At 51.6% G+C, this 13,276-nt stretch overlaps 1 protein-coding gene across 7 annotated transcripts in view; it reads left to right on the top strand.

Moving 5' to 3' along the window:
• Positions 1–13,276, top strand: part of LOC113215414 (zinc finger homeobox protein 4) — a 358,772-nt gene that overhangs the window by 195,441 nt on the left and 150,055 nt on the right. For 4 of the 7 annotated variants that reach the window (XM_052269215.1, XM_052269216.1, XM_026435039.2 and 1 more), the window contains 3 exons: positions 3,170–6,468; positions 6,579–9,272; positions 9,436–9,976. In XM_052269215.1, coding sequence (XP_052125175.1) covers positions 3,170–6,468; positions 6,579–9,272; positions 9,436–9,976 — 6,534 coding nt within the window. Of the gene's footprint in view, positions 1–3,169; positions 6,469–6,578; positions 9,273–9,435; positions 11,726–13,276 lie in introns of those variants that run through there. The other 3 variants (XM_026435043.2, XM_026435042.2, XM_052269217.1) reach the window with 3 other exon arrangements.

Below are 13,276 nucleotides of genomic sequence, written 5' to 3'. Positions count from 1 at the left end.
TTTCCCCCTTTCCCCTCCCCCTCCCCTCGTTACCTTTTGCGTTTCTGGCCCCCTCTCCTCCCCCTTGTTTTATTGGCTACTACGTGCGAATAGGTAGGGGCTCCTCGCGGGACGCGTCGAGGTCGGCAGGCGCACTGTTATCGCTGTCGCTGAGGCTAGGCCCGGATAGAGAGAAAGCACACAGCCGCCGCGTACGCAGCCCTGGCTCCGGAATTATGAAGCCAGGGAAAGAAACAGCTTTAATATCCCCCGCCTCGCGCCTTTCAAAAAAGAGAAAACGGTGGATTTGGGCGCCGCGTTGTCGCCGCGTTCGGTGAGCGCCGGGCCCACACCGCCTGCCTGGGGCAGCATAGGCAACATTCTCGGTAGTGCGCGCCGGAGCTGGGCGGGTGGCCTACCCTCAGGCTGCGTGCCGCCCGCGCCGTCCGCCGCTGCGCCGTCCGGGCTTGCCGATTTGACCGCGCCCGAGTGCTGAGCGGGCCGTCACTTTGTGTTGGCCGTGTACCTGGGCGTGCACCACGAAACGGACTTATCTGTTTAATAATCAGGGCAATGGGCTGGAGACTTCCCATCGCCATGACAACCGCCTGCTTTTGGGGCTCCATAAATAAAAGGGCGTCCCGGTGCTGCTGGCTCCGCTGCCGCTGCTGCTGGGTGTGAACAATGTGACAGCAACAACCGAGCGACGCCCAGCGGCAATTAACGAGTACGGCCCGTACGTACTGCGTCACTTAATCGCTGCGGGGGCGTCTGTCAATGACGAGGGGGGGATCAAGGGGATCGATGCGAGCGGAGCAGCTTCTTGTATGGGAGACGAACAGAAGGTGTCCGAGTCATTCAGACAGGCGCGAGATGGGAAAAATCGCCTCCGGTTCGGCCCGGTGGTAGCTTCTTCGAACGGCGGGGGCGTTGGCCACTGCCGGCGTGTGAACAGGGTCCTGGCCGCCGGCCCCTCCCCCTCCATACAAGCAGTCGGCCGCACAGCATATTGTGCCTCTTTTATAGAGTTGTGTGCGGGGCGTTTAAGGCGCAATTCTCGTAATTACGGACCTGACCAACAATGTTAAAAACCGTCGTGTCATTGTTTCGGTCACTGCTACTGGGAAGGAGGCCGGCCGGCCAGGTCTAAACGTCAGCGGCGCGTCTTTTGTGTCGGCCAGCGGCGCACCGGGGGAAGCTGAAATGCCCGGCAAAGCCCTTCCCGTGATAAACATCCACGACACGGCATTACTGTTGAATGCATGTGAGAGCCCGTTTCCTTTTTGGCAGGATGTCAATACAGAGGCTCTGCGTAAAGTCTACGGCCCCCATTTTCAATCATAACCTGAACCGCGTGCCTTCTGAAGAAATACTTTTTAAGGGAGGCATGAATTCAATATATATCGCGTTGTGGCTGAGCCCGCCTGTGGAAAGGAAACGTGGCCACAGGATTGCAGGGCCAATTATGAAAGCCCCGGCCGGCCCCGACAGAACCGTTCAGCCGCAGGTGCGGAGCTGTTCAAGTACGTCTCGGGAGGCTGCTGCGTTCATCAGCCACCCGAGACGGATGAGACGGACACGTAGAATTTTTAACAACAAAGGGAAACAAAGGGAAACGGAAGCGAAAACTTAAAAACAGCACCGTCAGAGCAGAAGCGCCGCGCGGTGCGGGTACCAGAGGCGGGGGGCGGTGTGGGGGTGGCGGGGCCCAGCCCAGCAGCACGACAATGAGGCGTAAGTCTGTTGAATCACGCGGCTTAATCAGCGGCAGGCGATAATTACCGAGTCTGTCCGACGCCTCAATTTTTCTCTCTCCCTCCGTTCTTGAACGGATGAGGCCCGTTGATTATGACAGGCGGGGACGATGGTGTGGCCAACGCTGTATGTATCGCACAGCAATAGGACGGTGCCAAGCACCGGGATAAATTCTCCACGTATATGATTCCGTCTGTTCCCGTCCTGATGTCGTTATTATCGGAGCTCCGCAGGCGCTGCTTAAATTTAATTCCTTGGCGGAAGTGATTCTCTAGCACCTTGTTCGGGTGCGAGGGGGAGGGGCGAGGTGTGCCGTGGACCGTCGCGACGCTGTGCTACGGCGCCCGGGCCCTGGCTTGTCTCTGTGATAATTACCCACTGGCGAGTCACGACGCCAGCCACGCCAGGCGCCTACCCGGTAGATATGATGGGGAGATTGAAAATTGCTAGACTCGTCAGTCGGGGAAGGTGAAGTGGAGGGGGCAGAGCACGGCCGCTGAGGCCCGACCCGCGCCCTGGACGCCGGAACACCACTACTACATCTTTAATGGGGAGCGATCTTTATGACTCCACGGTGGCAAAGTGGTTTATTTTCTTCTCGGGCCGACTGAGCGGCGCTGCCGTCGAAGGGAGGGTGAGAGGGGCGTGCGTGGAATGGACTACGCTATGCGTGCGCACGGATATGCTGCTACTGGACAAGAAAAAGGGAGCGGAAGTGGCCTATCTAGAATGTACTCTAGAACGAATTCAAACCGTTGTATGAAACACTCCTCTCACGGCGTTACTTAAGAAGCGTTATTGTTAGCAACCCGTTTTTTGAATCGAAGCTGCCATGACTTGTGGCCCCGGAGCCAACCTTTGCAGTAGCCTTGTGCCAAGCTGCCGCAAAGGGCCCTGTAGGCTAGGCACGTCTCGACGAATAACGGACAACAATGACGGCAGTGATTAGAGGCCCCGGTAGTGGGAGGTTATTAACGAATCGTGGCTTTTGCGCAGAGTAATTGTCGTCGTGCTCGTGAAAATAGTATAATCGTCATCGCTGTGATGAGGGGGCGCTGTGTGTCCCTGCTTACCGGGCTCCCTCTTCTGTACAGGGTGTTAATGACTAGGTTGTGTGCAGTCGTGCTGCTGGAGGTTGGCGGAAAACTCGAAATAGGCGACAGCAGGTGATGGGACGGGATATATGGAGACGGGTTTGTCCCAGGAGGTGTTATAACCTGAAAGCGGTAGTTAGCGCCAAAATGACACTGTCGCAGCTTTGTAGGAATGCAGTGCTGATGCCTCGTGTCATTCGATGAATGACGCTGCAGGAATGACTGCATAGGACTTAGCGCCATCGCGCTTTTGGACGAACCGTGCCTATTCAGCCTAGCTACATTTTAACTTGTCGTTAAATAAATGTGCTAATGACAATATTTTCTTTTTTCTGTTGCAGATAACAAAGAGCAGCAGCAACTGCTCGAGCGCGAGAGAGAACGAGATCGTGAAAACCGAGAACGAGAGAGCAGAGAACGAGAAAGAGAGAGGTCAAGAGAGAGGTCGCGGGAGCGGGATGCATCCACACCCCAAGACCGCCAGGGTAGCCCAGCCAGCGAAGGAGCGCATCAATGCCCTTACTGTAACTTCACCGCTAGTTCTGAGCTGAGGGTACAGGCTCACGTTCTTGCTCACCACCAAAGCGAGGCTCCTTCAAGTCCACGAAGCAGCCCTCAACGAGATTTTCTCTGTCCCCTGTGTCAAGATGCATTTAGAGACCGTGCATTATTGGAAAGGCATGTGATGCAAATTCACTCAGTCAACTCAGAAGGTCTTCAAAGATTGTTAATGTTAGTAGACCAAAGTCACTGGCTTAATTCGTCAACCAGGCAGGGTGCTGGGACACCAAGCAGTCAGCAACCTACCACACCACAGCACACGTCTCCGGGAAATCTAAACAGCCCGTCGTCCGTGGCGTCTTCGACGGGCTGTAAGGAGCTTCAGGACTCCGGATCCTCCGGGAAGCTGAACAACTCGGACAACAACTCAGGAGAGGTGGACGACCAAGATGTAGCCGAAGACCAAGACGATCTCTTGCGCTGCCACGCATGTTCGAAGAGCTTTCGTGCCTTCGAAGAACTCTGTGCTCATCAGAGCGAAGCTGGTCACTTAGAACTGAAACAAACCCCTCTTGGCCCCGGCTACCTTTGTTGGAAAAAGGGGTGCAACCAGTACTTCCCTTCGGCCAACAGCCTTCAAATGCACTTCCGGGAAATACATCTCCGCGGGGGTGGTCAGCCTGGCGTAGCCGTGTCTGAGAAGCACGTCTACAAATACAGATGTAGTCAGTGCTCACTAGCTTTCAAGACTATGGAAAAACTGCAACTTCATTCGCAGTACCACATCATCAGGGATGCTACTAAGTGTGTCTTATGCGGGCGTTCATTCCGATCCGTATTAGCACTGCACAAGCACGTTGAGACTGCGCATCCGGAACTGACCGAAGAGGAGCTGAATGCCTACAAACAGAGCCTGATGAACAATCCTCTTGTTCTCGCTGGTATTACAGGGCCCGTTCTTGACCCTGTAACCAATGAGCTATTGCGGAAGGAGAGCATGAGGGTGGATGATGACGTAATGGATTCAGAAGAAAGCCCTGCCAAAGACAATACTGATGATAGCTTCATTGGTAACGCGCATGATGGAGAAAATAGTGATGATTCCATCGTGTACAAAGAGCAACAGTTCCTTGAGGACTATCTTAACAGCCAAGCTATGGCTGAAGACTCATACAACGATCCAAACCGCAAGTACAAGTGCCACCGATGTAAAGTTGCATATACAAGGCAAAGCTATCTTACAGCCCACAACAAGACCCTGCTTCATCGCAAAGGCGAGAAGCTGACGTATCCTATGGAGAAATATCTTGACCCTAATAGGCCGTACAAGTGTGATGTCTGCAAAGAATCGTTCACTCAAAAGAACATTCTTTTAGTTCACTACAATTCAGTCAGTCACTTGCACAAGCTAAAGCGTGCAATGCAAGAGCAGCAGAACAATAACAACAATAATAACATCAAAGACACTTTGGCAAGCTTAGGTGTCACATCACCGCCAAGTTTACCTCCTGGTATGCCGTTAACACCTAAATCACAAAGCTCCTCAGCCTCTGATGACGACGATAAGAAACCGTACAAGTGCAACATCTGCCGCGTCGCGTACAGCCAAGGATCTACTTTGGACATCCACATGAGGTCCGTTCTTCACCAGACTCGTGCTTCCAAGCTTCAAGACCTGGCTATAACTGGCCAAATTGATCTTAGCAAGCCTCTAATTGAACAGCCAGAACCACGATCGAAGCTTATTCAAGATATCTTAGGAGCGTCTCCAAAGCTGGCACCACCACAGTCGCTCTCGTCATCCCTGACGTCACCACCGTCCGGGGGCAGTACGGGCACGGCACAGGGCTCCCCAACAGTTCCTAGTAGTTTAGGCAGTTCTTCCGCCTCTGCTCAATCGTCTGTGATAGGCTCCGACCCCTTAGCTTGCCCACGCTGCTCTGCCCTGTTTGCCAGTCAGGAGCAACTTGCCACTCACCAACAGTTGTATTGCCTGTTTGGCAGTCCAATTAATATGTTTGGAATGGGTGGTGCCAGCCCACAATCTTCCAATAACAGGACACCGCCGCCCTTTCAGTCCACTCCTGAAGACACTTTTGCAAGACTCTCAGCTAACAAGAAGTCTTCCCAAATGTACAAACACCTCCTAGAAAGCTTCGGATTTGACTTGGTAATGCAGTTCAATGAAAATCATCAGCGCCGTAAGCAGAAAGAGAGGGAAGACATGGAAAAGGCACAGCTACAATTGCAAGAACAAGCTGAGCAGCATGCCGTACAACATCATATGCAAGCGCCGATCGCGGAGGAGATCCGGGAGCCAGAAAAGGTGGAAGATAATGAGGAAGAACAAAAAGAGACTAAAGTAGTTGTGGTCAAAGAGGAGCAGCCCGATGAAGAGGTTCGGCCAAGCACCCCAAATGAAAAGGATGTATTACCAGAAGTCTCTAAATCTACTTGCACTCATTGCAATAAAGAATTCTCGAGTGTTTGGGTTTTGAAGGCACACTGTGAAGAAGTACACAAAGATCTTGTGCCTCTCGACTTTCTCGAAAAATATGCTCAGCAGTTCAAGTCAGAATACGAAAAGAAGTCCGGTCCTCCTGGAGTTGAATCAACGCCCGAAAAGGAACCAGAGGATAGCAAAGAGAACATACCTAAGTCAAATATCATGACTCCTCCCAATGACGTACCGGTTACGCCTACTGCACCCTCAACCCCAACTGCATCATCAACGCCGGCGTCCAGTACTGACAGTGTTCCTGCCAACACTTCGACTACGGCTCCTCCTTCTCTTGCTGGAATGTCGCCTTCTGCTGGACAGGGCATGCCAATGAATCTTGCACAACAAATGGATTCAATGCAAATGGCCCTCAATGCCATGGCTGTGCAACAACATTTACAACAGCAACTGAATCCTATGATGCTTGGCATGATGGGTCTTCCTTTGGGGCTGAACATGCAGGCTCTAGCCGCCATGAACCTTCAGCCTCCTCTGGTCCCACTTATGATGCCGCCACCGCCTTTCGACCCGATGGCAGCGCAAAACCCTCTCTTCAGTCCTCAGGGTCAGAACATGGGTGACCCAACTGGTCTACTTGCCAAACAACAGCAGGCTTTGATGCAGCAGCAACAGCAAGTGGTGAGTACTGATTACCTTGTTTGAAATTGACTCGTATATTTGAGTTCCGCCGTCAAATATGGCGCTGGAACTGTTGTTATATTTTTGTTCAGAATACTTCACTGTTACAGGTGAATGCCGCACAGCAGAAGAGGGCTAGGACGAGGATAACTGATGAGCAGCTTAAGATCCTCCGGGCTCATTTTGACATCAACAACTCACCCTCCGAAGAGCAGATCCACGACATGGCGGCGCGCTCTGGGCTTCCACCGAAAGTAATCAAGCACTGGTTCCGGAATACTTTGTTTAAGGAACGTCAGAGAAATAAGGACTCCCCCTACAACTTCAACAATCCACCCTCGACTACTTTAAACCTGGAGGAGTACGAGAAGACAGGTGAGGCGAAAGTCATTCACCTTAACACAAGCAGTAGTTCCGATGAGCAGAAACCGGTGGTGAAGCCACCAACCCCAGCACCACCTCCAGTCCAACCAGCACCGGTGGCGCCCCCGCCACCTAAACCGAGTCCCCAGCAACAGCATCAACAACAGCAGCGCGAGCAACAACTGCTGCAGCAACAGCAAATGCAACAACAGCTGATGCAGCAGCAGATGATGCATCAATTTCCGAAACCCCCAGAGCATATCAAAACAGAACCAAGCTCTGAGCACAGCGTTATGGAGCGCGAAGACTACCATCTCAGCCCGACGCCATCGCATGCTTCGCGGAGCTCGTCGCCAGCCAGCCTCACCCTCTCCTCCCTGATCGCGTCTCAATTAGGACCAGATCCTTTAAGCCATAGTGCAGCATCAATGCTGCCACCAAAACTGACTCCTCCAAATTTTGCATCACCCACCCACGGTGCTGCTCCGGGACCAATGACACCCAATAGTAGATGCGTGAGTCCTGGTCGGTCGTTTAACGACCCTTTTACCCACCTTGGAACCAATAACAGCGGTGGTGCGAGCGGCGCCAACTCCAGCGGCAGCAGCTCATCGAGTGGCTCCACAGGCAAGAGAGCTAATCGAACGCGCTTCACTGACTATCAAATCAAAGTTTTGCAAGAGTTTTTTGAAAACAATGCCTACCCAAAAGACGACGATTTAGAGTATCTATCAAAGCTACTTAGCCTGAGCCCACGTGTCATTGTAGTGTGGTTTCAAAATGCAAGACAGAAGGCCCGCAAGGTGTATGAGAACCAGCCAGCTGTAGATCCAGCACCTGGAACGGGGACCACGGACGAGCAAGGCCGCTTTCAACGAACACCAGGCCTCAATTATCAGTGCAAAAAGTGCCTGCTTGTCTTCCAGCGGTACTATGAGCTGATTCGCCACCAGAAGACCCATTGCTTTAAGGAAGAGGACGCAAAGCGGTCGGCTCAGGCGCAGGCCGCCGCGGCACAGATCGCAGCCGTCATGTCGTCGGAAGACTCCAACTCCAGCACCATGACTGAGCAGAGAGAGGCTCCGGCCGCCCCGCAGTCCGCCCCCCAGGCGAGCACCGCGGTGCTGACGGCCAGCACTGGGCCGGCGACGCCCGCGCCTGGGCCGTCTGCCCACACGCCCACTCCATCCCCAGTACCCGATTCTCCTCGTGAGCTGCCCCGTGACACCCAGAATCTATCAAGTAAGGACAGCTCGTTTCAATGTGACAAGTGCAACCTTGTCTTTCCGAGGTTCGAGCTTTGGCGGGAGCATCAGCTGGTGCATATCATGAACCCAAACTTGTTCCCAACGTACCCTCCTGATTCACCTTTTGGCATCCTTCAGCAGCATGCGCAGCTGCAGCAACAGCAGCAGCAGCAACAACAGCAGCAGCAACAACAGCAGCAGCAAGTACAACAGCAAGCTGCTCCAGCCTTACCTGCTCTTCCCGACCTTTCACTGCTTCCCGGGGCTGCCACACACCCTTTGGTGAACATGATTGGAGCTAAACGTAAGCTAGAAGACTTCGATGAGCCACAAGAACAGTCCGAGCAACCGAAGGATAAGAGACTAAGGACGACTATTCTTCCTGAGCAGCTAGATTATCTTTACCAGAAATACCAAATGGAAAGTAATCCTTCCCGTAAAATGCTCGAGAACATCGCCCGGGAAGTAGGCTTGAAAAAACGTGTGGTACAGGTGTGGTTTCAGAACACGCGCGCGAGAGAGAGAAAGGGGCAATGCCGGGCTCACTCGCAAGTCATCAATAAGCGCTGTCCTTTCTGTCCCGCTCTTTTCAAAGTCAAATCTGCTCTGGAGTCTCACTTAAACACAAAGCACGCCGATCAGTGTGCCCGTGGTGAAATTAACATAGATGCTCTTCCAGACGAGGAAGTGAGCATGGAGTCGACCCAATCATCACAGCACTCGTCTGCTCAGCCCAACATGATGCCCCCGCTCTTTCCCCCATTTCAATCCCCCGACGTGGAGGCGTCTTTGAAGAAATACTATGAAGAGTCTGTCAAGCGATACATCAGTGAACTGCAGGCTCACCAAACGTCTCAGAACGGCAAGGACGGAGCAGCGCCTAAGGAGGAGGCGCCTCAGCACCCTGGAGCTCCGCCTGCGGAGGCTGGCCCTGGCGTGCTTGACCTCAGCAAACCAGTGGACTTGAGCAGGCCCCTCGGCATGGCGTTGTCTGTTCGAGAGGATCCAATCAGCGAACACGGGGACGATTCCATGTCTGAGTGCACTGACAATATGGACGACGAAAGCAACCCTACGTCCCCGGCGTCCTCGACCCAGAGTGGACACCAGCGTTCCGGACCTACGCCGACCGGAACACCCGGTCAACCAGGGCAGCCCAACAAACGATTTCGGACTCAGATGAGCTCTCTGCAGGTTAGTAAGGTCAAGGTGGAGACCTGAACCTGTGTGTGTGTGTGTGTCTGACAAGATTCAATTCGTGTTAGTGTGTGTGTGCTTGTGTCCGTAGTATGCTTATTATTACGTAGTAACGTGGACTCGTGGACTCGACCTAAGACCGTCTCGTGTCTGGTTGCAGGTCAAAATTATGAAATCGCTGTTCGCGGACTACAAGACGCCCACCATGGCGGAGTGCGAGATGTTAGGGCGTGAGATCGGGCTGGCCAAGCGGGTTGTCCAGGTGTGGTTTCAAAACGCGCGCGCCAAAGAGAAGAAAACCAAGTTGGCGCTGCAGAAAGCATTGGGTGGGCCCGAGTCGCTAGTTACTCCCCCTCCAGATCGGGCCCCGGAAGAGTGCGTACACTGCCAATTCAAGTATTCGCACAAGTACTCGATCCAAGACCACATATTCACCAAGAAGCACATTGAAAACGTGCGTCAGTACCTGGAGACACATAAGGACGCACAGCCTGGTAACGAGCCCGCTGCTATGCCATCTCTCCCTGTCCCGGGCTCATTGCCAGCCTCTTTGCCCGGACACGCGCCAGCCGACAACAACAACGCCCCGAAGGTGGCTCCGGGGATCAACACCCTACCCCAGGAAGACCTGAATCTGTTGCAACAGCTGTATGGATCCGTCGCCCCCAGCTCGGGCGGCCGCTCCTTCTACCACAACAACGGTGAGTGCGTTGCGCTCGAGTAGAAGGCAAAGCATGCATCCATCCGTCCACACAGGCAGTAATGTCTCAGTGCGTTAGCGCCGTAGTAGTTGCTCCACGCTTTTATTGTAATAAGTTGTTAAGATTATTTTATTACTTTTATCGGTTTTATTTGTAATTATGTTTATAACTTTTGTTTTGCTCTCTGTTGCTGGAATGCTAAAAACTGAGATATTACTGCTACTTTCATAACAACAATCACTACTAGAAAATGCTATCGGATGTTGTAACTAGAATTTCAATTGTAATCTCTATTTGAGGAATGATTTCTCATGCTCTGAAACCTCGCTTTATTGCAAAATGTATATTTTGTGCTAATTTGTAAATTTTATGAATCTTGATTTGTTGTAATAATGTTGTGTTGCACAATTACGTTGGCAGCCTTTATGGCATATTGATGTTGCGTTATTATTTTTTTAGTTTGTTGTAAATAGTTTATTTTTGCCTTAGGTAGTGAGAGATGACCTGGGCTAGGCGTTTAAAGTTTACGTTATGTATAGGGTAAGGTTACCACCTGATCATGACCAGACAAAGATAGCTAGGAATTTGTAAAATGATTGCTTCACACTTTTGCCCTACCTTATAAGGATCACACCGAGGGCTTTAAGCAATGCTAGTGGGTCTCATACCTGTATTTTACAGTTTCATGAGAGAGAAATATATATTATATGTTTTCACCTGTCTCACGTTCAGTAGGGAAACAAAGACAAGGCGTGCAGCTAGATCCCACCATCAAATCGTGCAGCCCTTCATTTCCCTCTCCTATCCTCTTTTACTGGCCATTCTCCTTTGTTCTCGCAACTTTATTCGCCAGCTCCATTTGGCTGTGTTTCGAACTTTTGTCCCCGGCTACGGAGCCAGCACCACAGCCTGCCTTGCTCCGGTTGTGGCCCGAAAATTTCTTCATTATTATTTGGCTGTACTTGTTTCTTTTCCCTTCCCTGCGCGTGGTTATGGAGCAATAACACAGCCAATATGTAGCCGTACGTGTGCGAGCGTGGATGTGTGTGTGTGTGTGAGAGAGAGAGAATGTGTGTGTGACTGTGTGCGGTGGCCGTGCCGCTACCTGGATCCCGTAGAGCCCCCAAATCCTACCTAGACGAAGACGGACTTATCCGGATGGTGATATGGAAGGATGAGGAAAGGAGAGGGGACCCGACCGCCTCCACTGGTCTGGCCCGACACACTGAGATGGGTTATTGAGGCCCACGTATCAGGTATTGAGATGATGGTGCCTGGTGGATTGGGAGACAGCTGCCCGTAGCCATTTTACGGTTTAGCTTAGGGGGGCTGGCGTTGTCACCTGATCCTGTTAAGTATAAATAAAAAGACTTGTTTTATGTGGGGGAGATGCAGAACTGAGTTTCTGTTCAGACATTGTTTCCTTCGAATAATGACGTTTTATCACCCTAAACGTGTTCATACCAAACAAATATTTGTACGCAAATTATATATTTGTAAACGTTAAAATTAAAGTTATTGTGTTGCATATGTATATAGTGTAATAATATCTATAGTGTATCTTATGTATTTATTGTTGAACTGAGAAATTTAATTGAAATTGCAAAGAGGAGTGTATTTATGTATTTTTTTTATGAGACTATGTACCGCACGCGAATTCGCGCGCTTCCATCTGTGATGTGCGATTCCTGTTTGTAGCTGGTAGGGGCTCGCTGGAATTACCGATAAATAAATTACACTAAAAATAAATCCCCTATTGTTTGCATTTTTTTATGATTTGCCTTCGAGGGCCCCTTTTCCCCAAAGTACGTAGGATATATAAAAATATAAACTAAAAAAAAAGCGCAAACAGCAAAGATAGCGACGAAAAGATGTCACAAGTCATACCTTCTCGAAAACTTGTCACCTTGATTCTAATTGGTGAGTCTGCGAAGCCTGCAGTGACGCAATTTTATTTCCTGCTCAAATCAGTCGGTTCCTCGTATTGCTTGAATTTGAAAGTTTATGATGCGCGCAGAGGAACGAGAAAATTCGTAACTTTTTAAAACAATATTAAACACAAGAAAAAAAGCAAGTGGAACTGTAATAGAACTCAGAAATTAACAATTTTCTATTTCATTTAAATTTAAAAAGCCATAGAGTACATATCTCTCAAAATTCTGCAAATTTATACGCTTTTGTGTGAGTAGTTTGCATGTCGAAGTGCATGTGTGCCTTTGAAGTAGTACTAGTGTGTTGTGAGGCACTTCGCTAACGAGGATGGAGACAATTTGAATTCAGACACATATGTAGAAAGGCTGAGGCAAAAATAACAGCTAATACACCTTACTACGGCAGTTGTAACCAAGCCTTAGAATTAAATTCTGTCAACCGTGCACCGAATCACGACGAAACTTTCTCCTCGTTATCGACGTCGAATGCGACGCCCTCACTCACGAGGCAGTGTACATTGACGCTGTCACCGGCCCGGCCCCGGCCCAGCAGCCTCGGACCAAACTCGCCGTGTTGTGTAGATGGATCCACTCTCCTAGGTGGTCCGGCGGACAGCTGGCCCTCGCTACAATGACGAATGTCAATGCGGGCCGAGCGGCACCTTTCTCCGATTCCAGATTGCATCGAGGCGTGCTATGCGATTAGCGTAACGGGTGAGTTTTCAGGAAAAGAGTGCTGGAGCTTCACAGTCGCAAAGAGGATGCAAAGCGAGCGAGCTCGAATCAAAAGCCATCTGCCGGCGTCTGACGTTTGCCTTCTTATCCCCCCCCCCTTCTTTTCCCCTCGCCCCGACTGCGCGCGGGCCACACTGGGGCCACACCTCAGCGTCGATAAATACGATTTAGAGCGAGGGTCGCCTCATTCCCCATTCAGCAGCGAAATGTGTCACTCTCCGCTCGGTTCTGCTCGGCGCCCGCGAAGCCGTAGATGGAAGGGCGGCGATAGAGCTTCCTCACCTCTCGGCGAGCCTCTCGGTGATGTTGTGGGTCCCGATCAGTTGTTGCAGTGGCCAGGTGGTGCCGACCCCGCGGTCCGAATAACGGGTAGCAGACGTGGCAGGGGCACAACGCGCTCAACTTTGCGAAGGGTTGGGAGGGGGGGGGTGGCAGAGGAGACTTCGGCAGCACGTAATGTCGTGTGCCGTCCATAGCGGCCGCAGGTACCTTGCCGATGGGCGTGTCATACGCCCGCACTCCCTGCTTGTAGCGAGTGGCGCGGCTCGTGCCAGAACCAGGACGCTCCAGACTTCTGGCACGACACCAGAGTCGTAGCGGTACGGAGGGGGTAGGGTGGGGCGAGCAGGGCCGG

Source organism: Frankliniella occidentalis, unplaced genomic scaffold (genome assembly GCF_000697945.3).
Source record: "Frankliniella occidentalis isolate FOCC.00 unplaced genomic scaffold, Focc_3.1 Scaffold86, whole genome shotgun sequence".
In the NCBI taxonomy this organism is placed as follows: Eukaryota; Metazoa; Arthropoda; class Insecta; order Thysanoptera; family Thripidae; genus Frankliniella; species Frankliniella occidentalis.
This window is presented reverse-complemented; position numbering and strand designations above follow the sequence as displayed.